The sequence below is a fragment of the Chiloscyllium plagiosum genome, unplaced genomic scaffold (genome assembly GCF_037043375.1).
Source record: "Chiloscyllium plagiosum isolate Xiang-an unplaced genomic scaffold, Cpla_swu_hap1 HiC_scaffold_18, whole genome shotgun sequence".
NCBI lineage: Eukaryota > Metazoa > Chordata > Chondrichthyes > Orectolobiformes > Hemiscylliidae > Chiloscyllium > Chiloscyllium plagiosum.
Window position 1 is genome coordinate 69,610,356 of NW_028270156.1, and position 24,839 is coordinate 69,635,194.

The following is a 24,839-nucleotide window of genomic DNA, read 5'->3' on the forward strand; positions in this document are numbered from 1 at the left end:
GCAAGTAAAATGCACAAAGGAATTAAAAAAACTAATTATAGGGATTTCAGAAAGCTAGGATAGAAGGAACAAAATGAAAAAGTTCTACTGCTGCTTTCAAACTTTCTATACGGTCAACCAAAGCTGGAATATATGTCATACATTTTGGAAATTGACCAGGATATTAATCTCAGGCAAGATGTGAGAAAATGTGAAATATTCTGGTTACTTGTTTCTCAGTGCCATTTAAATATGTATGTTTAAAATGGAGCATCTAGATTTGGTTCAGCTAAATTAGATGTTTCAATGAGCTCAGTTGTTTAGTTCCATCTGTTAGAATAGTTAAATGAAAGGAAAGCACAATCAGGAGGAAGATGGTATAGTCTTGATATAGCCAGTCAGTGAATACAACTTCAATTTACTTATAGCTAAAGAAATTGGTATTTTTAAAATAATTTAATATAAACTTCATGACTTAGATGCAGCATTAGACAAGCAGTAAATCTCATGGAACTGCATTGTATAGCAATTGACAAGGGAGCATGACTACCCTGAAATAAATCTGATTATGGTTCAAAGCCTGAATGAATATATGTAATATAACATATTATAAAAGTAACCTAGTTCCATTACTTTATAATCTCATGACAAAGTCAACCAGTGTTCTTGAGTTCTGACCAAAAACTAGTGAAAAGGGACTATATTGCATCTTTGGCATAGCCACTTGTTTTTCTAGATAGAGTTAAATCTTGAAACACTCAGCTGTGGAATTTTACCATTCATAACCTTAGCACAATGATTGCAATGTAATCTGATGGAATGGTGAAAACTGTTAAGACCATCTATTTGAGAAATGTATTTTTTGTAAAATGCACATGTTTTATCTTGATTAAAAAACAACATCCTTACTCTTAAGTGAATGTAAATGCAGCCTGATCATGTATCTTATCCCCTAGTTTTATAGTATTTATGAATCTCATAGACTGGTCAAATGAAGATTTGATTTTGCGGCTAATAACTTGAGGCATCTAACATTATAATCTAACATTACTTTTTGGGTCTACTGAGGATTTACATATTTGACTGGAATTTTCTATGTTTCCTTAGTACCTAAATAATGGAAGTTTTCCGAGGGTATTTTCAATTGCTCAGAGTCTTCCTGAAATTATGTAATTATGTTTCAACAAAACTCAGGATCAAATTTCTATTTACATATTTGTTCCACTGTGTGAACTAATGAAGTGTTTATTTTTGGTGCCTTTGCATCTCATACTCTAAAGATTGATTCTAATGGTTCCTGAACTGGATGTTGATCGTAGTTGTTGGTTGTTTGTACATTGTGGAGGTTCTGATGTTAATAATTCTCACCTCATTTAATTGCAGGAATGGAATAAAACATAACAAATGGAAATATTTTTCGGCATAGTCAGAAGGAAATTAGCTAGGATATGTTTTGTAGGTTGTGATTATTTGTGTATCCCTCAACTATTAATATACTGATAAACAAATTGTTCTGTACATGACAACTGAAAATATTATAAAAAATCTTTCTAAAATAGACCTGTTTCATTTTTCAGTAAACATTATGTTAATATTTTAGACACAACTCACATTTTTATGGTTTTTATTCTGTGTATTTCATTGAGGACAAAACGTCCGTGCTGGCAAGTTACAACTTTAGCATCGAATGTCACCATTGGATATGTAGGGAGGTTTAGTATTAAATGGTATCAAAGATCTGTCCAACTCAGCCTTGAATATGTTCATTTATCTAAACTCCACTGCTCTCTGGGAAAGAAAATTCCAAAGATTATCAACCCTCAAAGAGAATAAATATATCCTTACATCCTTCTTAAATGGGAAGACCCCTTAAACTATGCTGTCTAGTTCTAGATTTGCAGCATTTATCCTGTCAAGCTCTCAGAATCATGTTTCAAAAGATCACTTCTATTTCTTCCCAACTACAGTGAATTGGTCCAAAATGTTCAACCTTGCCTCATCAGCGAACCCCCCCCCCCCTCAACCCAAGTCATAAAACAACAATTGCTGGAAAAATATAGCAAGTCTGCAGCATCTGTGGACAAATGACCAGAATTATCATTTCAAGTCCAATGCGACTTTTGTTTGGAACTTCAGGAATCAGCCTAGTGAACCTTTCCTGAACTGTTGCCTGTCCAAGTATATTCCTCGTCAAGTAAAGAAACCAAAACTGTAAGCAGTACTTTAAGTATTTTTTACCAATGTCCTGTAAAATTGCAGTGAGAGGTCCTGTTTTAATTCTCAATCCCTCTTGCAATAAAGGACAATATTCCATTTGCCTTCCTATTTACTTATTGTACTTGCATGCTAACTTTGTGATTCATGTAGGAAAATTCGCAGATCCCTGTGAACTTCTGCAGCTTTTCTCCATGTGAACAATCTGTTTTTTACTTGTCCTGCCAAATTTTCCCATATTATACGGGTATTGCATATGTAATCTTTTTGCCCACTTACTTATCCAATCTATGGCGGCACGGTGGCACAGTGGTTAGCACTGCTGCCTCACAGCGCCAGAGATCCTGGTTCAATTCCCACCTCAGGCGACTGACTGTGTGGAGTTTGCACATTCTCCCCGTGACTGTGTGGGTTTCCTCCGGGTGTTCCGGTTTCCTCCCACAGTCCAAAGATGTGCAGGTTAGGTGAATTGGCCATGCTAAATTGCCCGTAGTGTTAGGTAAGGGGTAAATGTAGGGGTATGGGTGGGTTGCGCTTCGGCGGGGCGGTATGGACTTGTTGGGCCGAAGGGCCTGTTTCCACACTGTAAGTAATCTAATCTAATCTATAATATCCCATTGTAGACTTTTATATCCTTATCATTATATTTCCTTATTATCATCAGCAAGTTTGGCTATAATACAGTTACTCCCTTCATCCAAGTCATTAATGTAGATAGTTGAGGCCCAACACTGATCCCTGTGGCCATCAACTCATTACTTGAAAGTGACCCACTTCTGACTCTCTTTCCTTTCATTTAGCCAATCCTGTATCCATGCTAATATTTCATCCCAGCAGCATGAGCCCTTATGTAGAGTAGCTCTGTAATACTTCCATCCACAAATGTAAGTACCTACTTACCTTTGCATTATTCACTAATTTGGGCTTGTGATTTTTCAACCCAATAGTGTCATTAATGGATACAGTAATGACAGTACCTACAGTTCTTTAAAGTCCATGCTAGCTCTCTCTGGACATCTGACAAATGTCAGCATGTTTAGTCATCCCACCTATAATTATAGAATAGTAATTATCTAATCTATAATTCCCTCATTTCCTTGTGTCACCTTCTTAAATAGAGTGAGCAAAAATTTTCTAATCTTAAAAAGGCTGCTACTTCAAGACAACGTCGGAAGATTATACTTAAATGTCCACAGCATTTCTTGTAAAACACTGCGATTTGCTCTTTCATGGATTAATTTATATATTACTAAGATATTGCATATCTTAATTCTGTTATATCTCTGCGCCTGCTTAATTGGAATGTGTGGCATGCTGACCTCAATACTCTAATCACTGACACTAAATTATTCAGTATGCTTGCAATTCATTGTTTTCATTGCCAGTATCACTCTTGTCAGTTTTCAAAGGGCCCACTTTGTTTCTGACTGCTCTCTTCTAATATACTTGTAAAGGGTTTTGGTTTGGTTTTGATACTGCTTGCAAATTTTGTTTCATGTTTTCCAATTCCTGGGTGGTATCGCTGTGTTTTCTGGCAAATAAAACCTTGGCCGAAAGCAGTATAAACTGGTTCTGTATCACTAACCATAAATTCCTCCTTGAATGCCCCACTTCTGTCTCTTTAGTCACTATCAGTGACTTTACGGTGTGGTGTGTGTGTATACTGGAAGCTATGTAAACCATGTTACACGTAGGTAAAAGGAATTTGCACATTGCACATGTTTCATGGAAGGAAGCAAGAGTCATGGAGACTGCCATTCCTGTAGCAATACCCTGACCAAATCAGAGTCCTGCTGCTGGTCTGAGAGTTAAGATTGACAGTAAAGTCTTGTTGCATCTTGATCACAATTATGGCTCAACAAATCAGAACCTTCTTTTTATGCAATATAAATTTGTGTCCCCCTCTTTTCCCAAGTCTGTTTCTTGTATCCTAGTTCCGGTGAGTATCAGATGAAATACTTTGACTAATTATCACCTTTTATCGTTGTTGAACAGATTTGTTTATTGTGGTCAATCTATATTCCATTGTATTGAAGTCAGTCTTAGCTAAATATAGAATCTTAGTAACTGTTTCACATTGCTTCCCTTCAAACACTCTGTTGAATGTGATCATATTATGCTTGACGTTGGTTAATGATCATGAAAGCCATTAGTCCTAATTTAATTTACCTCATTATAAATTAGAGTATGGCCTTGTTGGATCAAGAGCATATTGGGCTGGATTTTATGAAGGTTCACTGGTATATTTAAAGATGGGGGTCTTGTAAAATGAAGCAGATAGCCTTTCTGCTCATCCTAACCTGTCTTCTGTATTATATTGGTGGTGAAGTAGTCAGATGGCCAATTAAGGCCCTCATCTGACTGCTGCTGTTTTATATATGGAAGCTGCAGCTTGCAGTTCTCACTGTGAACTGTCATTGGGCTGGAAACAAAGATATCTTCCCTCTGTTGCACATTGATGGCACTCTCTTCCCAAGATTATTCTACCCTCTAACTATCCCCCTGGGCCTGTCACCTCTGCTGTGACTGAGATATGGCAGCTAGTCCTGTTCAAAATCCCAGACATACCTTGCAATCAAGATTGGCCAACAGCTTACTAGGTCGGACTTCTTTCCAATTTATTCCTCAAATGGTTAAGGCTTCTTCCAGCATAATATTGCTGCAGCACAGTCTTTGTGATAGGTAGACTGATAACAAGGCTTTTGGATAGAAAGGTGGGGAATATCCCTTTACCACCTGTATTAACCCCCACACCCCTGGCCAGACTGAAAGAATTCACTATCTTTGTGCCAGGTGCGTATTTAAATCCATCTAACACACAGACTTCCCATACTTTGGGGGGAAAAAAGTGAAAAAATATCACCATAGGTATTTGACACTTCTAGGTATTCGAGATTTGGAGATGCCAGTGTTGGACTGGGGTGTACAAAGTTAAAAATCACACAACACCAGGTTATAGTCCAACAGGTTTAATTGGAAGCACACTAGCTTTCAGAGCGACGCTCCTTCATCAGGTGATAGTCACCTGATAGGTATTCGACACCTCTTGTATAAATGATCATTGAGCCAGTGATGAAATAAATCGCAGAGAAAAAGCTTGCAAACCTATAAATCAGCTGTCCCACCTGTGCACCTGTTTCAACAAAATAATGGAAGACTGGGCTCTCGGACTAGTATGAATAATGAACAAAGTCTTTAACAAACTGGACTGACTCCATGAAAATTGCAGGGGTCTGGGAGATGCCCATGTCTGCAATTGGAGATACCCAGCTTAGGAATACGAACATGCACATTTCTCCCACTCAAACAAAAAAAAATGGTGGTAGGAATCTAGTCCCATCTACTATTTCTATCTCTGAGTCTCTCTGACTCTGACAATTCAGCCAAATGTCTTGTCTGACAGCTCTTTTAGTACTGCGGAACTCCCTCAGTACTACACTAGAGTGTCAGCCTGGATATTTGTATTCAAACCTCGAGACTTGAACCCAGGACTGTTTGGCTCAGAGACAAAGCAACATTTTAACTCCCTTGAATGACTTTCTTTTAAAGCGATGGTTGAATATATAACTTTCTCTGTTTTTCTCTCTTTTTCCTGTAGATACATTTACTTCCCAGTCCCCATAATTTTGTGACCACAGCTCAGTAATGGTTACAATGCCATACCCTCAAAGTTGAATGTATTCTTTATATTCTATATTTGCGTTAAAATGTTTCTTTCTTCTAATTTGATTACTTTAAATCTTATTTTCCCTTTACCTGCAGTCCCTGAAGCACAATTTCTGTTACTCTAATAGTTTGGAAACAAAAAAAGTATCTACACTATCTTTGCCACCTGAGGCCTGCCTCCCAATTCCTTGTGTCACCCTCTTTACCATTTCTGTGACGGTCCCAGGCGGATTCAGCCCATTCCAATTGGACAGCTCCCATCCTAGTACTGGTGCCAGTGTCACATGGAACAGAACACTTCTTTCCCACATTATTTAGTCAGTTATGTGTTCAAGTCTGAAATCTGTTTATTCTTATTCATATTTGCATCTGTGTCAGGAAATAATCCAAAGATTAAAATCCTTTAGGTCCTGTCCTTTAATTTAACAAATAACTCTTCATACTGTCCAAATTCTCTTACCTACTCTGCTCTATGATGTTGGACCCAATATGGAATCCAATGACTCCTCTCCTTCCCTCAATGTCCTCTGAGGCATGGTAAATGTGTGCCATGTATTCTCAGTCAATGGATAATAGATTAACAGTATAGAGTCATAGAGATGTATAGCATGGAAGCAGACCCTTCAGTCCAACTCATCCATACTGACCAGATATCCTAACCTAATCTAGTCCCATTTACCAGCATTTCGCCCATATCCCTCTAAACCCTTCCTATTCATATACCTGTCCGGATGCCTTTTAAATATTGTAATTGTACCAGCCTCCACCAGTTCCTCTGGCAGCTCACTCCATACACACTCTACCCTCTCTGTGAAAAAGTTGCCCCATAGGTCCCTATTAAATCTTTCCCCTCTCACCCTAACCTATGCCCTCTTGTTCTGGACTCCCCCAACCCAGGGAAAAGACCTTGTCTATTTACCCTATCCATGCCCCTCTTCCTTTTTTAAACCTCTATCAGGTCACCCTCTGACGCTTCAGGGAAAACAGCCCCAGCTGATTCAGCTTCTCTCTATAACTCAAATCCTCCAACCCTGGCAATGTGTTTACACATCTTTTCTGATCCCTTTCACGTTTCACAACAAGCTTCCGATAGGAAGGAGACCAGAATGGCACACAGTATTCCAAAAGTGGCCTAACCAATGTCCTGTACAGCCACAATATGACCTCACAACTGCTATACTCAATGCTCTGACCAATAAAGGAAAGCATACCAAACACGTACTTCACTATCCTATCTACCTGCGAATCCACTTTCAAGGAACTATGAATCTGCACTCCAAGGTCTCTTTGTTTAGCATCACTCCCCAGGATCTTACTATTAAGTGTATATATAAATCCTGCCCTGATTTGCTTTTCCAAAATGCAGCACCTCACATTTATCTAAATTAAACTCCATCTGTCACTCCTCAGACCATTGGCCCATCTGATCAAGATTCCCTTGTACTCTTTGCTGTCCACTACACTTCCAATTTTGGAGTCATTTGCAAACTTACTAGCTATACCTCCTATGCTCTCATCCAAATTGTTTATATAAATGACGAAAAATAGTGGACTCAGCACTGATCCTTGTGGCACACCACTGGTCACAGGCCTCCAGTCTGAAAAGCAACCCTCCACCACTACCTTTGAGCCAGTTCTGTATCCGAATGGCTAGTTCTCCAGATAAATTTCATTGTAAGATTTATGTCCAACAGAGACAAGTTTTTAATCTCATCAGTTCAGGCTGAGTTCAAACCCTAATTATGGAAGTGAAGGTGCTCTAAACACCTCCAACACAAAATTACAAATGTGCAGATACAACTCTTTGCTATTCAGGGCTCTCTGTTTGGATTATATAGCATATTTTGCTGCAATACTCTGACTTTAGTTATCTATGACTGGATAATACATTTTAATGTGGCAATTATTCTAATGTAGATGACTCATAACATGGCAGTTCTGCTTCATGAATTATGCTTTACCTTTAAAGTAATTTCTGATAACAATGATTTGTACCAATGCTGCAAAACTGAAGTATGAACAGTAAGAACTAGTAGGTCAGTCGGCATCTAAGAAAGAAAAAAACTTCAGGTGGGGCCTTTCATTTAGAACCCATCTGGTGGAATGCTTCACCTGAAATGTGAATCAACCTTTGTTTTGGACATTGGTTGACCTGTGTACTTTTACTAGATCTGTGTGCAGAGTTAGATTCTTGAGCCTGCTTTCAAGTGAAAAGCTGGGCACAAAAGAAATATAGAAGTAAATCTGTTTCATTCCTGATACCAGCCTTACCTAGGACAATAACTTCCCTTCAGTCCGTGGAATTCCTGGCAGAGAAATATAAAAACCACAGTGATACCTAAATATCTCTGCAAAACAAAAACAAAAGTATTAGCGATGAGTGTGTTGTAACTGAAAACGGAACTTAAGCCATTTCTGATGAAGAGCTCATGCTTGAAACGTCGACTCTTCTACTCCTCGGATGTTGCCTGACCGGCTGTGCTTTTCCAGTATCACGCTTTTCGACTCTGATCTCTAGCATCTGCAGTCCTCACTTTCTCCTCAAGGCATTCGTTGTCATATCTGACTCTTAGATCCAGTAAATAACTTATTATGATTTTTGCTATGTCATTGGTACAGTAAAAGGATTACTGCATCTTTATAATAGCATTATAATTTCATGATCAGTTCTAAAGCGTGACAGTTTCTTTTAGTCTTGCACAAAAGAGTAATGGTTATGACTTTTTAGTGTGATTTTTGGAGGTGCAAAAGCATCTTGACAAGGTCTTGTTTTCACAGTTAAGGTTTCTTAAACAATACAATGGTAAACATTTTTGTAGAAAATATTCTGTTGTTACATCATCTGTTCTGATACATTCCATAGTCTGCTGGTCTTCCACAGTCTTTTCACGACTTGTCCTAAAGTGCTTGCCGCAACAGCCATTCCTAACCCTAGCTAATAACTCCATCACTTTCCCTGGTGACTATCTGAGGCTATACTCAGACCATTTGTTACCTTGCCATTCTGTTTTAATCTTAAGCAATTTTCTCTCAGTTGTGTCATGATGTAGCCATGCAGTAATCTAGAGATTTCCATGCATACTGAGCAAAAATCAGCACCATGTCTAATACATTCAAAAGAAGCACTCTTTTACAATGGACATAATGAAAATATTAAATAGAATGTTTCTCTTGAACATAGCCTCTTACCCTCAAACTCTCCATTCTTATCCACTTCTGTAACATCACCTGTCACTATCCTCACTCAGCTGACCTGCTGCTGAAACCCTCTGTCATACTTCTAGCGTTAACTATTCCAGTGGTCTCCTGGCCAACCTCCCACCTCACTTCTTCCATTAACTTGTGTTTGTCCAAAACTCTAAAGCCTAGACCTTAAGTCACCCTAAGTCTGGTTCACCCGTCACACATGTGGCCTACATTGACCCAAAAACCCCTCAATTGAAAAATTCTTATCCTTGCCTTCAAATCTTTCCATGGTACCACCCTGCCCAATCTCAGTTAACTGCACAGCCCTAGTTTGCTTCGCACTTGCAGTTCTGGTCTCAAATTCCTCAGTTGCTCCACCATTAATGCATACTTTATCATGTACTTATATCTGGGATTCCAGCCTAAATCACCTCCTCTAAAACCTTCTTTAAAATCTACCTCTAACCATGTAATTGATTATCTTTCTCATTACCTCCTTGTGTGTGTCTGTCAAAAAGATGAAACATCTCTGAAGCATTTGGGAGCCTTTTTTTAAAAACAACTATATAAGTGCAGATTGTTGCTGAACAATCACTTTTCTTAATATTTAAATTGATTTTGAACTGAAAGAAATTTTGTTTCAGTTGATTTAATTCTTTGTGTATTTTATGGGGACATTAAATGATGTGTTGCGTTGCTAAGAAGCAGTTTTGCTGTGCACTGACACTTAGTTAAGAGTGTAAATGCAGAATTAGTAGAGAGTTATGGTTTGACTTGGCATCACAAATTGAGTGAGGCCTGAATTTTAGATTTGCATCACACAAGTGTAGTTTTGGTGGAAAGAAGAAACTCCTTGCTCTGACACTGAGGTTGTAATGTAAATGATCCCTTTAAGAAAATGTAAGGAATTGTCTTGTGATATTGTGATCACAGAAATGGGATTTTATTTTCCACTACATTTCTTTATGATATTGGTAGAAATTGTTAACTCAACAGAATATTTGATATGTATGGATCGTATACTTGCTTTGTCCTGGTGAATGTCTATGTCCACTTTTTCCTCCAGTCTTTTTCTAAATTTGTTAGTATGTGGTACAGGAGAACAAGTTGGGGCTACTATTAACTTATGCTTTCTCCTCTACCTTTTATGGGGAAGTGTCCGGCTTCCACCTAGCAGTCAAAGTGAAAAGTGAGTAACATGAAGAGCGAAACTTGTATCTCGTTCTGTGAAAGCCAGTTGGTCTGCCAGCAACATTTCCCCATTTTAATTGAATTAGCTTGATATACAGTGTGAACACTTCATTCCGCTTTTCTATTTCTCAAGAATTCTAACTGAAGCAAGTCACAAAGTTTTGTTCTGAAAAATAAGTTTCAACTTGAAGTTCCAGAGAAAACTGCACTTTACAGTCAGTGAGATAATTTTTGATTTATACTCACTGTTATAATGTAGGTAACACAGCAATCTTCCACAAACCTCAAAGCAATAATGACTGGACAATCTATGTTGGTGGAGAAAGTGAGGTCTGCAGATGCTGGAGATCAGAGCTGGAAATGTGTTGCTGGAAAAGCGCAGCAGGTCAGGCAGCATCCAAGGTACAGGAGAATCGACGTTTCGGGCATAAGCCCTTCTTCAGGAAATCTATGTTGGTGACAGTGATCAAAGAACGAATAAAGCTGAACAAATTAGCTAGACAGGGGACGAAATGTCTGCAACACAAATTCCCAGCTCGACGAACAGAACCACAACAACGAGCACCCGAGCTGCAAATCTTCTCCCAAACTTTGAACAGTGTGAACTACTGCACACTTCTTAATAATAGTGGCCATGAAATCCAGTCAATGGCAGATAGTGTTTCAGTTTAACATCACACCCAAAATATAGCACACATGACTATGCAGCAATCCTTCAATACTGCACTGGTGTACTGACCTTGAATTTTGAAAGGATCTTGGATTACACATGAACCAAAAAGCTTCAGAATCAGAGATGACAGTGTGAAAAACTGAGTCAAATCTTCAGCAGATACCTAGATCACAAGTGTTTTTTTTTAAAAAGTCAATTTATAAAATATTCAGAAAGCCAAATTTGACCTGCTTTTTCCCTGAAAGTTAGTTTGATGTCATTTAGCCAGTTCTTAGCTATGTGTAGCTAAATCAAGTAAGTGCCCTTGTCTCAGAATCTGAATTAAAATAGTATCAGAATTAAAAACAGTTTCAGAATACGTATTAACATGCTATCTGCAAAGCAGATGGAATGGGAAGAATTCAGAAAAGAATAAGGATGATTCGAACAATTTTTTCGGTTTACTAAAACAAAATATCATAAAGGAGCAAAGAAACAGGATTGATTTAAAAAATGAACTTTCAGACTAACCTCTAATGTTGGATTGTCTTTCACTGTGTTTTGCAAATTGATTACTAGTATTTTGGATGTTTCTGAAAGGAATGTATATGATATTAAAGTGCTGAATGGCATTTCCTAAAATTCTAAACTCTCTAATAGCTACCTTATCCCCTTCTAAAATAGGATTTGTGTCTCACTCCTAGTGGCATAAATTATGTTTGTTTTGAAGTATTATGATGATAATGTACTTCATGTTTCCTGTCTTCATTTTAGAAGTTTTAAAAAAAAAAGGCATAACAATATTAACTTGTATGAAGAATTTCTCAGCATATCAAACAGGGCCACAGAATTTACTTCTCCCTGGTGGCAAGTTTGGGGCTGAGGGGGCATTTATTTGAGTCGGGAAGTGCTGGACGGGGACCCTATAGCCTTTCTGTCACTGACAATTAATGCTGATGTATGACTAATATTCAACCACAGCCAATCAAGTTCCTCATCATTTGGCAGGTTTCTATGTTCCCAGGCGGGTCACTTTGTCAAAAGGCCAGGCAAAGGGACTGGGAACTGGGAAGGGTGTGACTTTGCTTCTGAAAGATCCATCCTCTCACACCTTCATCTTTGAGACTGTTATTGATCCTGGGCTTCTGGTGGATGCATTGCTGTTAGCTGCCATCCTCATAGTAATAATGCAAAAAGTGGAGAGCTGCTGGTCCCTGAATAGCCAGCAGCTTGCTCAGGGAAAAGACTTCCATCTTGCGGCCCTTAATTCCATTGAAGGCCTGAAGGTGGGTACTTAACAGAGAGTTAATCTGGCAGCCTTTCCCAACAGAGGCAAGATGGAATTCTTATTGGCTGGAAGGGGCAAGACCACAGTTGACAAGATCAAATTAATCCATAAACTGTTGTAACTAGCACTTTAAGACTCACTTGACTTTGGTTTGTACCTTAAAGTAAAAGAGTGAATGAATCTGAAAGGATCCTCCTGGAGGAGTCCTCTTCCAGAGCTTAAGAATTATGCATACATACATACAGAGTCATAGAGATGTACAGCATGGAAACAGACCCTTCGGTCCAACTTGTCCATGCCGATCAGATATCCCAACCCAATCTAGTCCCACCTGCCAGCACCCAGCCCATATCCCTCCAAACCCTTCCTATTCATATACTCATCCAAATAAGTCTTAAATGTTGCAATTGTACCAGTCTCCACCACTTCCTCTGGCAGCTCATTCCATACATGTACCACCCTCTGCGTGAAACAGTTGCCCCTTAAGTCTCTTTTACTAAGTTTTATTTTTTTCAAGTCTGGCATGTCAGATGGAATCAATGTTTGTCAGAAAAAATGTCAGTTCTCATGAATGTATCTTGGGCATGTTGTGTAAAAGCGGGGTAGTGCACACATAGTAACCATTATTGTACATGTAGCAAAAAAAATCTCCATTTAATTTCAATGCTGCTTGTCATCCTTTTGCACCTGTGTTGTAGGTAATTTATAATTTTTTTTCGTTTTGCTTAGCTTGTTATTGGTTTACATTTTGCTGTTATGTTGGTAAATTAAAATGAATATTTACAGATGAAAATGTACTTGTTTTTATTTCATCCTTTACTAGTTGGTATTTGTTTCTAAATATCTTTCCCCTCAGTGATGACTTAATTAGTCTTGTGTTCATTTTGTGAATTATGTTGACTCCTTTTCTTGTCTATTAATCTCTTAAAAGTCATATGTGACTCGAGATTTTGAAGTAAGTTGGGGGGAAGGAATTCAATAGGTTTTGTTTTACTACTGCTTTTTGGAAGAGGAGAAAACTGTGAAAGGTACTAATGAATGTGAAAAACTGAGGAATTAAAAGGAAAGGTAAGAACATTTTAAAATCTGCTCCACGAAGTGACTGCAAATGACTAATTGGAATGTCATTAACTTTTGCTTTTAGATTCTGTCATAAACCCTGAGAGTAATAATAAAATCCCTTAAAGATTCCATCTGAATTCTGAATGAATTGTAATTCTTGTGTGCATGTTTCTTATTTTTGAAGAGTATACCATAGTGTTAACAAAACAAAACAGACACTGGACAATTCAAAGCCATGCAAAGTTCCATTTGGAAGACTGAGAATTTGTGTATAACATGTCACGTGAGGACGGCAATATAGTTAGAACAACAGATAATTATTTTCAGTTCAGAAGCAGTTATATTAGAATTAAAAGAGTATTTATTACAAATCAGACACTGGATCCTTTTTAATTGCTAGCTTTGCATATGTTTTCAAGCCTGTCTTAAATTTGGATATAGCCGTAGAAATCTTCCATAAATACTAAATGCATTGTGACTGAAATTCGCAAAGATGTCAATGTAAATTACAGCTCCTTTTGATTTTTATTTTACAGACATTTCTGATTTTATGCAGTCCATCATTTGTGACTTTTATTTTGGCCTTGATTTTACGGTTATCTGCTAGTGTATTTGAAAGTGAATAACTGCTCATAAAATGCAACTTGTAGCCTACCAGTGACTTTCTGAGCCCTCTTGAACTGCCTCCCATTTTGTGAGATTGGTGAAGGTACAGGAAGCTCACACACCCTTGGACCAGTTGAGCCTCTAAGTGGCCAATTAATTGCTGCTTAAATGCCTCGTCTGTCCCCCTCCATTGTATTACTTATGGCAAAGGGAAGTCTAGACCCAGCAGGTGGCCCAAAGGTTTATAGATTCAAGAATTTTGCAGCATGGAAAGAGACTCTTTGGTCCGTCATGTCTGTGCCAGTCATCAAATATCTATGTGTTCTCATTCCATTTTCCAGCACTTGGCCCATAGTCTTGAATGCTGTGGTATTTCACGTGCTCATCTAAATAGTTCTTAAATGTCGTGTAGATTTTGTCGTTTCAGATAGTGAATTCCAAATACCCTCAACCCACTAGCTAAAAAAATGTTTCCTTAAATCACCTCTGCTCCTGCTCCTTACTTTAAAACGATGTCCCTCGATTATTAATCCTTCTGTTAAAGAGAAACGTTTCTCCCCATCTGCCCTCACTATGCTACTCAGAACTTTGTACACCTTAATCAGATCCGTCCCCAGTTTTCTCTGATCATAGGAAAACAATCCCAGCCTATCTAGTCTCGTTGCTGGTATTTTTTTGGGATCTCCACTCCAGAGAGCTGTCTTAGGGAATGTTTAAATTAGAGATTGATTGATAGATTTCTGATTACCAATGGCATAAAGGATATGGGGATAGTGTGGGTAAGGGGAATTGAGGTGTTTGAGCAGTCATGATCATATTAAATGACAGAGCAGGCTTGACAGACTGAATTGTCTGTTCCTGTGTTCCTTGTTTGTTAAGCTGGTTGAGCGAGGAGGGTCTCCTCACCCAGCATGTCCCAGTGCCAATCAGAGGCATACAAAGCACACCCTCCTCCTTCACCTGTTTTGCTGCCAGCAGCTCCACCAGTACTCTGGATCTAGCTTTCAATCTGGTCTGGAATGACATGAGGAGATAATGGAGAAGTGGCTACTCAAAATCTGGTTTTGCTGAAACTGCAGTACTGCTGACAGTTAGTTTGGCCAGCAAGTCTCTAAGGTGAAGTTTCTTCCCCAGGTGGACAACAACCTCCTGTCTTGAGTTAACTAATACTCTTCCGAGCACAAAATAGCTCCCAGGCAGCTGGTTTCATTATAGACAGCCTGACAACTGACTTGTTCATTGGAAGGGGTAAAGAATACATGCCCCATAAAACCTAGTTATTTGTGGTATTTTGTGACCATTTGAAGCAGGGAAAAAGGAAATAATTGTCTATAATAGGCAAAATTCTACAATTCTGCAGCAAATTTTCTGTGGGAGTGACTGATATGTTAATACATTGTCTTTTATGATTTTGAAATGTGTTAAATCAGTGTATGCTAATGCACCCTTTGAATACTTGGATTTATTCTTGCACAAACCATAATGAGCTAATGTCAGAGGTGCCTTAATGCTACTGCCTGCTTGAATGAAGCATTTCTAGATAGCAGTATGCTGGATCATTTGTATTCCTTTCACTGTTAGGTTGCCTGAAGCAGGACTATACCATTTACCGGCATATCTGATCTGACCATTTATTTTGCCTATTTTAAAAATCTATTTGCATTTGCTGTTAAACATTAATGAATGTCTTATTTCAGAAATATTTCTTAAATACTTCAGATTTCAAATAGAAATCTGTAGCATCATGCTAAGTGTAAATACAAAATAATCAGCATTTATTCATTTGGATGGCAATCAAATTAGATCTATATTTTAATTTTAAGATATTTTATTGCTCGGTGTTTTATGTTGGTAATCTTCTTGCTTTTTTTCTTTGATCATCAGATAAGTGTGCCTTTAAACCACACATATGATATGGATCCACAGTAATTTGAATTTAAATAGCGCCTTTAGCATAGTATATTCCAAAACACCTAACGGGCATATATCAGTAAAAAATAATCACATTAAGCCAAAGCCTAATGTGTAGAAACAAAAACAGAAATTGCTGGCGAAACTCAGCAGGTTTGGCAGCATTGTAGAGAGAAAGCAGAGTTGACATTTCAAGTCTGGTGTCTCTTAATCAGAAAAGCCGCTTTGCAGAAGAATCACTGGACTTAAAACATTAACTCTGCTTTCTCCCCACAGATGCTGCCAGACCTGGTGGGTTTCATCGGCAATAAGTCCAAATGACTTCTAAACAACTTCTCTTGCACCAAAATTCACATTTACAAATGTGGATCCTCATTCCTTTAGCTTCTAATTATGGGAAGTTTTAAAATGATTTTTCACTTTCTGCTTTCTTTATTTCTCATCCCTCTTAACCTGGTGTTCCTTTTTTCACTTTCTAAACTTGAGTAGATATTAAATTCAACATTATAATTTCCTGATTGAGATTCTGCACTGTTTATTAATCACACCTCAATCTGTTAGTCTCAGCTGGTAAATATCTTTTCTCTTAATAAGGAGGTTGTGTGTTCAATTTTTCACTTCAGAGACTTGAGCACAAAAATCTTGATTGTAACTTCGGTGCAATAATAAGGAAACATTGGACTATCGAGTGTATGTAACTTACGGATGAGATGTTAAATTGAGTCTTCAGGTGGTCATAAAAGATCACATGGCTACAATTTTGAAAAAGGTGAAGGAAGTTATCAATGCTATCCTGGCCAAAATGTACTAAATTCCAGTAAATGGGATTATACAATCAATATAATTTTGCTGTTTGACTGCCACATTTCATACATTGAGTGACTACCAACTTAAAGGTAGTTAATCAGCTGTAAAGTGCTTTCGGACATCCTGGGGATCTAAAAGGCACTATATAAATGCAAGTCAATTTCTTTCTGTCTGATAGGTTAAGAAATACCTAGTTACTTGCCCTGTTCGCGCACATTACAGTTGCTGATTGATGGATTGTTGTTTGACAAAAACCTGTTGCTCAAAGCCCTCAATGCTGTGAACTGTAATACTGTTCAGTTCACACACGCAACAACATATGATCCATTATCTACTTGCAGAGTTTATTTTATTAAACATCATAATATTACAAACTTATATTGCTGTTTTGTAGATGTTTTTATTTCCAATCTACAACATAAAGGAAATACTTAGGAGAAATGTTATGATACTTTATTCCTTTGTGTATGAAAATGCTTGTAATGTATCCTCGTGTTTCACTATGTATGAAGTTATTTCTTTATCCAACTAACATTGAAACTGTAGTGCGACATCTCTCACAAAATAAATTTTAAAAATCTATTTAGATTTTCTTGTATACTTTGTTTTAGTTGGCTTCTTAACCTTATCTTTTTCCAAACTTCCTCAATATTCTTAATAAATATTTGTTGCTGTTTTCCCCCAAACCAGTAAATTGTGTCCCAGTGAATGATGATCAGGAATTTACCTTTGACTGTTGGTATTTTTTTTCTCTATTGACTATTCTTTTTCTTTTCCTGTACAAACCTATGAAACAAATAATCTTCACCTACAATTGATAAATTATGTTTATTATTATACTGTAATTTGGTTTAATACTGTATAAATACCACTTTATTTGAATAAGACACTGGTTTTCAGTGTCATCTGTAAAGTAGAAGAGTAAAACCAGCTATTTGCAGGTGAAGGAATACTTGTAAACTGTATGTTTGATTATGTACTCAAAAGGGGCATCACAAATAGGGCTATTTTTAATTGACTCAAAACGAATTCAGTTATACAGAGTTAAAAATCAGGCCCGATGATGTATGGCTCCAATTACATTTTCTTTGGCATCTTTATATTCTGATATATGTGAATTATTTCTTTCTACATTACCTAACCCTCTGTGCATTTTATTTATGCACGTATGTTGTATATATTGAGACAGAATGAATTAGAATTGAATTTTAATGATCAATGAAAGATATAATTGATTAATATGAATTTATTTATTCTTGTATACCTTTTTTGTTTTGTCTTCCTTGATCTAATTTACCTTGTGTGTTTAGTGAACTGTGCAGATTAGATTGTAGAAATTGAATACAGTCCACAGAGATGGTGATTCACATTCTTAGAGTTAGACATTCAATTGCAACAAAATAATTTGCAGTAACATTGTCTGTTCAGTCTGGATAATGGTTATCTAATATTTCCATGGCAGTGTGGGTGAATCTCAGATGGTTAGTTAAATATGTTCTTAATCTATGCAGTCTATCAAGGAAATATTATAGGCAAAAGTTAGCTGTCATAAGGCACTAAGCGATCATTAGGCAGTTAGGCACTATGACATAATTGGTTCTGATGAAATATATGTAATCTGTTTTGTAATGTTTAACTGTCTGTGAATTACCATAGTTTAAAAATAAAATTAATATCACAGCAGATATCACTGTGGTGCTCTTCCCCTATAGTACTACTTCAGCAGTATGATATTTAACCTATAAAGGCTTAACATTTTGTCTCTGTCTTTTGCAGTTAACTGGTTTTGATTGCATTTTCTTAAAGTTAATCAACAATTGTTATATTTGATGGGTTGCTTTGTTAGATATTATTTTTAGAAACCTATCTTAAGTTGTAAGTATAATTGGTCACTGCCTGCCAGAAAATCTCTAGCCTTCAAAGGTAAACATAGAAATATATCACTTCGAGGTGGTTAGGGAAGGAGTCAGCATCAGTTGGTAAACATAAAGGATATGCATAGAGGAAGTATCAATTTCCTTTGTTGTTTGAGAGATATTGGTCCAAATTCTTCTGTGTAAATAAAAGTAAAGGATAGTGGTGTTTTCCATTATTTATGTACAGCAAATTCAACTGATGGGCAAAAGAATTGTTAAACTCAAATATCCAAAGGTTGCTGCTTAAGTACATTCGCGAAAATTATATTTTGCAATCTGTCTCACCATTGATATACATTAAATTACGTGAAGTTACTCTCTTGGCCCAGTACTTAACAACTAAAATAATCACAAAGTTAAATCTTGTCACTCCAGTCTAAGAACCCTTATGTTTATTGATCTGTATTAATTAGTCAACCAACCTTTCTGGCATTAAAAATTATCTATTACCAGAGTGAAGTCCAATTTTTCAGGTTTGAATCTTAGAGATTTAAAAAATATTATGTTAACTTTTCTTTTTTCTCCATTACAACAATGACTATCACCTTAAAGGGTACTTAATTAGCTGTAAAAAAAAAACATTTGGACTCTCAATCACATTTTTATTTATTTCACTTTATTTCCCTTCCTATATCTGACTTGGCATTGCACTCACCACCTCTAATTTACACTTGCTTCTTTGAGTTATAAAAATAGGCTAGGTAGGCTGGGATCTTTTTCCAATGGAGTGCAGAGGTTGAGGGGTGACCTTTTAAAGGTTTATAAAATCAAGAGGGGTAGAAATAAGGTGAATACAAAGGGTCTTTTCCCTAGAGTGGGCGAATTCAAAACTGGAGGGCATATTTTTTAGATGAGTGAAGAGAGCGCTTTAAAAAGACATGAGGGGCAACTTTTATACACAGAGTGGTTCGTGTGTGTTATGAATTGCCAAAGGGAGTGTTTGGCACAGGTACAGTTACAACATTTAAGAGATATTTGGATAAGTGCATGAAGAGGAAATGTTTGGAGAGATATGGGCCAATACAGGGACTAGTTTAGTTTGGAAGCATGGTTGGTGTGGGCTAGTTGGACCGAAGGGTCTGGTTCCATGCTGTATGACTCTATGATCCTTCAACCTCATTAGTTAAAGATGTCACATTACTTGTCATGTTCACATAGATTCCTATATTTCTATCACTGTGACACTAATGCCTTATAATTTCATAAACCCTACACTGAAAGATTATTAATGGTAGGCACCACTAAAATGTTTGCTCCTACAGCAAAGTTTGGCCCAATATGGTTGTGAATTTAAGACATTAAGCTTTTAGTTATTGAATTTATCTATGTTTTCTTTTGTCTCTTTATCCATCCTAGCTCCAGAAGCACAGACTCCTGTCCCAGTTGTCATGGATGACACTAGTGAGCAGGAGATGGATTCAGCTGATGAGTCAATGTCCAATGAAATGCTAGCCACCACAGATGAAATATCGAAAACCTCGACTGGTACAGGCCGGAGAATCAGACGCTTCAAGCATGAATGGCTGAAGAAGTTCTGGTTTCTACGCTATTCACCAACTCTGAATGAAATGTGGTGCCATGTTTGCAGACAATACACTGTTCAGTCTTCCAGGACATCAGCCTTCATCTTGGGCTCTAAGCAGTTCAAAATCCACACTATCAAGTTGCATGCCCAGAGTAATCTTCATAAAAAGTGCTTGCAGCTTTATAAGCTTAGGATGCACCCAGAAAAAACTGAAGAGATGTGCCGAAATATGACACTGTTGTTCAATGTTGCCTATCATCTTGCCTTTGAAGGAAGAAATTTTTCAGATTTCAGGCCTTTGGCTGAACTTCTGAAAAAATGTGATTTGAAGATTGTTGACCAATACTTGAATGAGGGAGATTGTCAAACTTTAATTCATCACATTGCAAGGTCTCTTCGTGAAGATCTCTTTGAGAGGCTCAGGGTATCTCCATTTATGAGTGTGATTTTGGATGGGCAGACAGATGACCTGGTTGCTGATAATGTTGCAATCTATATTCAGTATATTACCAATGAGGGGCCAGCTGCTACAGAGCTATTGTCTCTGCAGGAATTGAGTTCTGTAACAGTGGATGGTTATATACAGGCATTGGACAGGGCCTTTGGGGGTATAGGGATCAAATGGAAAGAGGAAAAGTTAATTGTAGGACTTGGGGTAGATGGAGCCATGATGACAACAGGGCTACGGGCAGGTTTGGCCATGAAGATCAAAAAGACTTTGCCTTGGCTACTCTCTGTCCCTTGCGTAGTGCATAGGCCTCATTTGGAAGTATTGGATGCTATAAGCAACAAGGAACTAACCTGTTTGGAAGAACTAGAGAACAACTTAAAGCAGTTGCTGAGTTTTTATCGTTATTCCCCGAAACTCATGTGTGAACTAAGATCTACTGCAGCAACACTTTGTGAAGAGACTGAATTCCTTGGTGACATTCGAGCCGTTAGGTGGATTATTGGAGAGCAGAATGTCCTAAATGCGTTAATTAAGGATTATTTGGAAGTGGTGGCTCATCTTAAAGATGTTAGTGGTCAAGCACATAAAGCTGATGCGGCTGCCATCGCTTTAGCTCTACTGCAGTTCCTCATGGACTATCAGTCAGTTAAGCTAATCTATTTTTTATTAGATGTTATTGCTGTACTTACACGGCTGGCATTTGTTTTCCAAGGTGATCACCTCCTAATTACCCATGTAGATTACAAGATTGAAGAAGCTATTGAGGAAATCAGCAGATTGGTCGAATCACCAGGAGAATATCTGCAAGAATTTGAGGACACCTTTCACGAAAGTTTTCATGGTGTTCCTCTGAAAAATCTAAGAGTCGCAGAAGCTAAGTTCAATTCAATAAGAGAGAAGATATGCCAAAAAACCCAGCTGATTCTAGCCCAAAGACTAGATTCTAATAGTCGCTCAGTTATTCGAGCATGTCAAGTGTTTGATGTTGCCACATGGCCTCAAAATGAGGAAAACCTGATGAGTCATGGTGAGGAAGAGATCTTATATATATATAAGCACTTTGAAGTTATTCCATCATTTTCAAGGGAAATAGGTCTGGATGGCAGAGATATTCAAGGAAGCTTATTGCAGGAATGGAAGGAGCTCAAATCTGAGTGTTACAACAAGAATGGTTTCAAAGAGTTGAGCCGTCACATTTTTAAGTATAAACAAAGATTCCCAATACTAAATCGGATCACTCAGTTATTGCTTGTCCTACCAACATCAACTGCAGCTTGTGAGAGAAATCGTGGTGCCTTCTACCGGATACGTAACAATAACAAGTCTCGACTTAGCCTTGACCAACTCAATGACCTTCTAACTGTTGCTGTCAATGGACCACCAATTGCCAATTTTGAGGCTAAGAGAGCACTGGATTGTTGGTTTGAGGAGAAGTCAGGGAATAGATATTCCTTATCTCCAGAGATGATCAATAGAGTTACTTCATTGGACCAGAAACCAACATTACATGGTCTGGACATGGGAACTGATTGTATAACAGATATTCATGAAACCATTATGTAAATGATTGGATTTTTTAAATTGCATATAGTTAGTTCCATGATTTGCTGGGAATAACTTAAACCCATTCTTACTTATGAACTTTATGAAAACACTTATTGGTGACAGACTGGTACAAATACCAGATCAGAAAATTCAACAGGGTGTTGATAAAATTTCCCACAGAAAAACAATGCAACACTGACCTGTAGGATCCAATCCCTTGATTGATTTCCCAATTGTATTGTAACCTTTGATAACCAGTACTTGCCTATATTGGGAGATCAAAATAATCAGAATGGACAGGCCTGAAAAAGGTTTGGTACTGTTGGTCATCAAAAATAATAACTGCTCATTTGCTTTTAGTAATGCAAATATTAGATAATAAGAGAAGTGATTGGTCATTCTAATTTTTTTCATTGAAGCAAAGGTTATTTAAGCTGTTTAAGGTTGATATTAAGAGTCACCTTGTCTAATCTTTAACTCGTTTTGTTATTTACAGAAGCTATTACTAAGCATTAACAATTAACGATTAATGGGGAGAAGGAAGGGAGAAAATTTGTTATTTGTGGGGTTGTAAGAGATGTAAAATACATAGTCCAAATGATTTAAAAAGTATATGTATCTACAATATTTTTATAGATTACAATTATTGATAATAGATGGTCAACTTTTCATGTCTAGTGAGCATGTCTTTTTAAAAAAAACACCTGGAAAGGAATGAATGTATCAAGAGGATATAATTCTTTATCTCATTTTATTGCTGTGAAAGAAAGCAGACACATATCAGCCAGTGCTTCAGCCGAGCATGCACACTTCAGTTCAGTTAGCTAGACTAGACTGCAAAACTATCAATATGTGTGCTTAGGTGGAAGGCTGTTGATAGAAATTATTCTCACATCTGAGAAATTTAGACAGTCACAAACCACTTACCACTGGTTAACAGTCTGTTATTAAAAATGTCTTCATATTAGATGATACTAAGACTATTTGCTAATTTCAGTAATCAGTGGAGGAAGGATAGTTATTTTGGGAATGGCAGAGCCAAATAGCAATACGTTGAGGTGTGAGAGTAATATTTTAAAATTGGTATTTTTCATAGCAAATGTAGAAGATCATACCTTTCCCAGAGTGCCAGATGTGTTCACTGGCTGTAAAGCACTTTCATTATATGCAGCTGCCCCAAAAATGACACTGCATTCAGTTTGACAGTTCCTAGTCATACTTTATGCCTGTAGTATTTCCAGTTTTTACTCTGAAAAGAGTACTGCACAAATGAATCAACGTTAATCTTGTTAGGTCAACAAATTCACATTATAGCATTTAATGTTAACATTTTTTTTAAAATGTCTTCTACTCTGAGAATGAGACATCATTTGCAGAGCAGATATGATTTTTTGAGAGTTCTAAATAAAAGTTTTAGTAGATCAAGAAAGATATTTTATTAATGTGATATATTCTCATTAAATTAACTTTGCCAGTAGAAATGAGATTCCTGCCTTTGGGTGTAGCCACTGACCCTTGCCAGTTAATTATGAAAGGCTGCTGTTTCCAGGTGACCATAACAGTCTGTAGCCATTTTAACATTGACTAGACATCGGTGGTACTAAACGTGTAGCCACCAACTAGTGCAGGATGGTTATCAGAGCTGAATTTTTAAAATCATGATATCTTAGAATTTCATGTAAACCTGGGTATTATGCTGTGTGATATTATTGTACAATCATATAACATATTCGCATAAAATTATTATGACTGCTATTTAAAAAAAATAAAGATCAGGCAACTTAACCATTTCAGTCTGGGCAACGTTCAAATGCATAACTCAAAGACAAAGATGGTAGTGAAAAAGTTCAGATGACTATTCTACCTTCAAACTTTTCTGATCTTGGAGCAATTAGTTCAGTACCCATTTAGACATTGAAACTAATCCATAATGAATTTATTGCTCAATGCAAATTTTAGAATGTGGTTAAGACTATCTCTGAAAATGGGTCAACATGCCAGTGCCTTTAAATAGATTACTGAAAGAACCACAACCAATGTACACATTGCATTGCATATGGATAGTGATGAATTTCTGTTACTTAGCCCTGGAAAATATTAATTGTCGGCAGTGTGTAATGCACAAAATCCTAGGCGAGTATGAGAGAGATTATAGTTTTATCTAAATTGATATATTCTAAATTGCAAAGTTTATAAAATGTTGTGGAAATATTAGCACATTAGTGAGTTTTGAGAAGATTTGTAGCTCAGGTTGAGGTTCTGGATGTAAGTTTGCTCATCAGTGAGCCTGTAATGAAGCACTGGTGTTAGTGACCAGCTTTCTAAACAGAAAGCGAGTCACTCACGCCGGTGCTTCGCTAGAGACTCGCTGATTATGTTACCTAGTATGGTGACGAAATATCTGAAAATGAACCTTCCACCTCAGCGAGCAAACGTACTACTTAATATCATCGTGATAGGATTGAGCTTCATTTCAATCACTGTAGATTTAATAAGTTCAGAGCAGAGAGGGGAAGTGCTATTATTGAAGGTGGCTTTGTTAGCAGTTAAGATGTATTGCCATGTCGTATATTGTACATTTTCTTCTGCCTCCTGGCATAGGCAGTTATCCTTGCTATGATTCAAGTTGCTGTCACTAAAATCAAGTGTTTAAATTATTGGAAATTTAATAAGGTATCAAGACTAGAAATTTCTAGCAGCCAGAAATCCTTCAGGTTTTAAAATATGTGCTTTATAAATTTCAAGTAATTCAGCAACCTATTGCTTAATCAAGATCAGAATGAAATCTGCACTGTTATCATGAACATCTTGTCTGATATCTAAAAATAAGAGACCAAAGC

General features: G+C 37.2%; 1 protein-coding gene across 3 annotated transcripts in view; it reads left to right on the top strand.

Moving 5' to 3' along the window:
• The window catches only part of prdm11 (PR domain containing 11), a 175,969-nt gene extending 152,185 nt beyond the window's left edge, over positions 1-23,784 (top strand). For all 3 annotated transcript variants that reach the window (XM_087996777.1, XM_043706243.2, XM_043706242.2), the window contains exon 8: positions 19,835-23,784. In XM_087996777.1, coding sequence (XP_087852903.1) covers positions 19,835-22,017 — 2,183 coding nt within the window. In that variant the 3' untranslated portion in view covers positions 22,018-23,784. The remainder of the gene's footprint in view (positions 1-19,834) is intronic.
• The last annotated feature ends 1,055 nt before the right edge of the window (positions 23,785-24,839 follow it).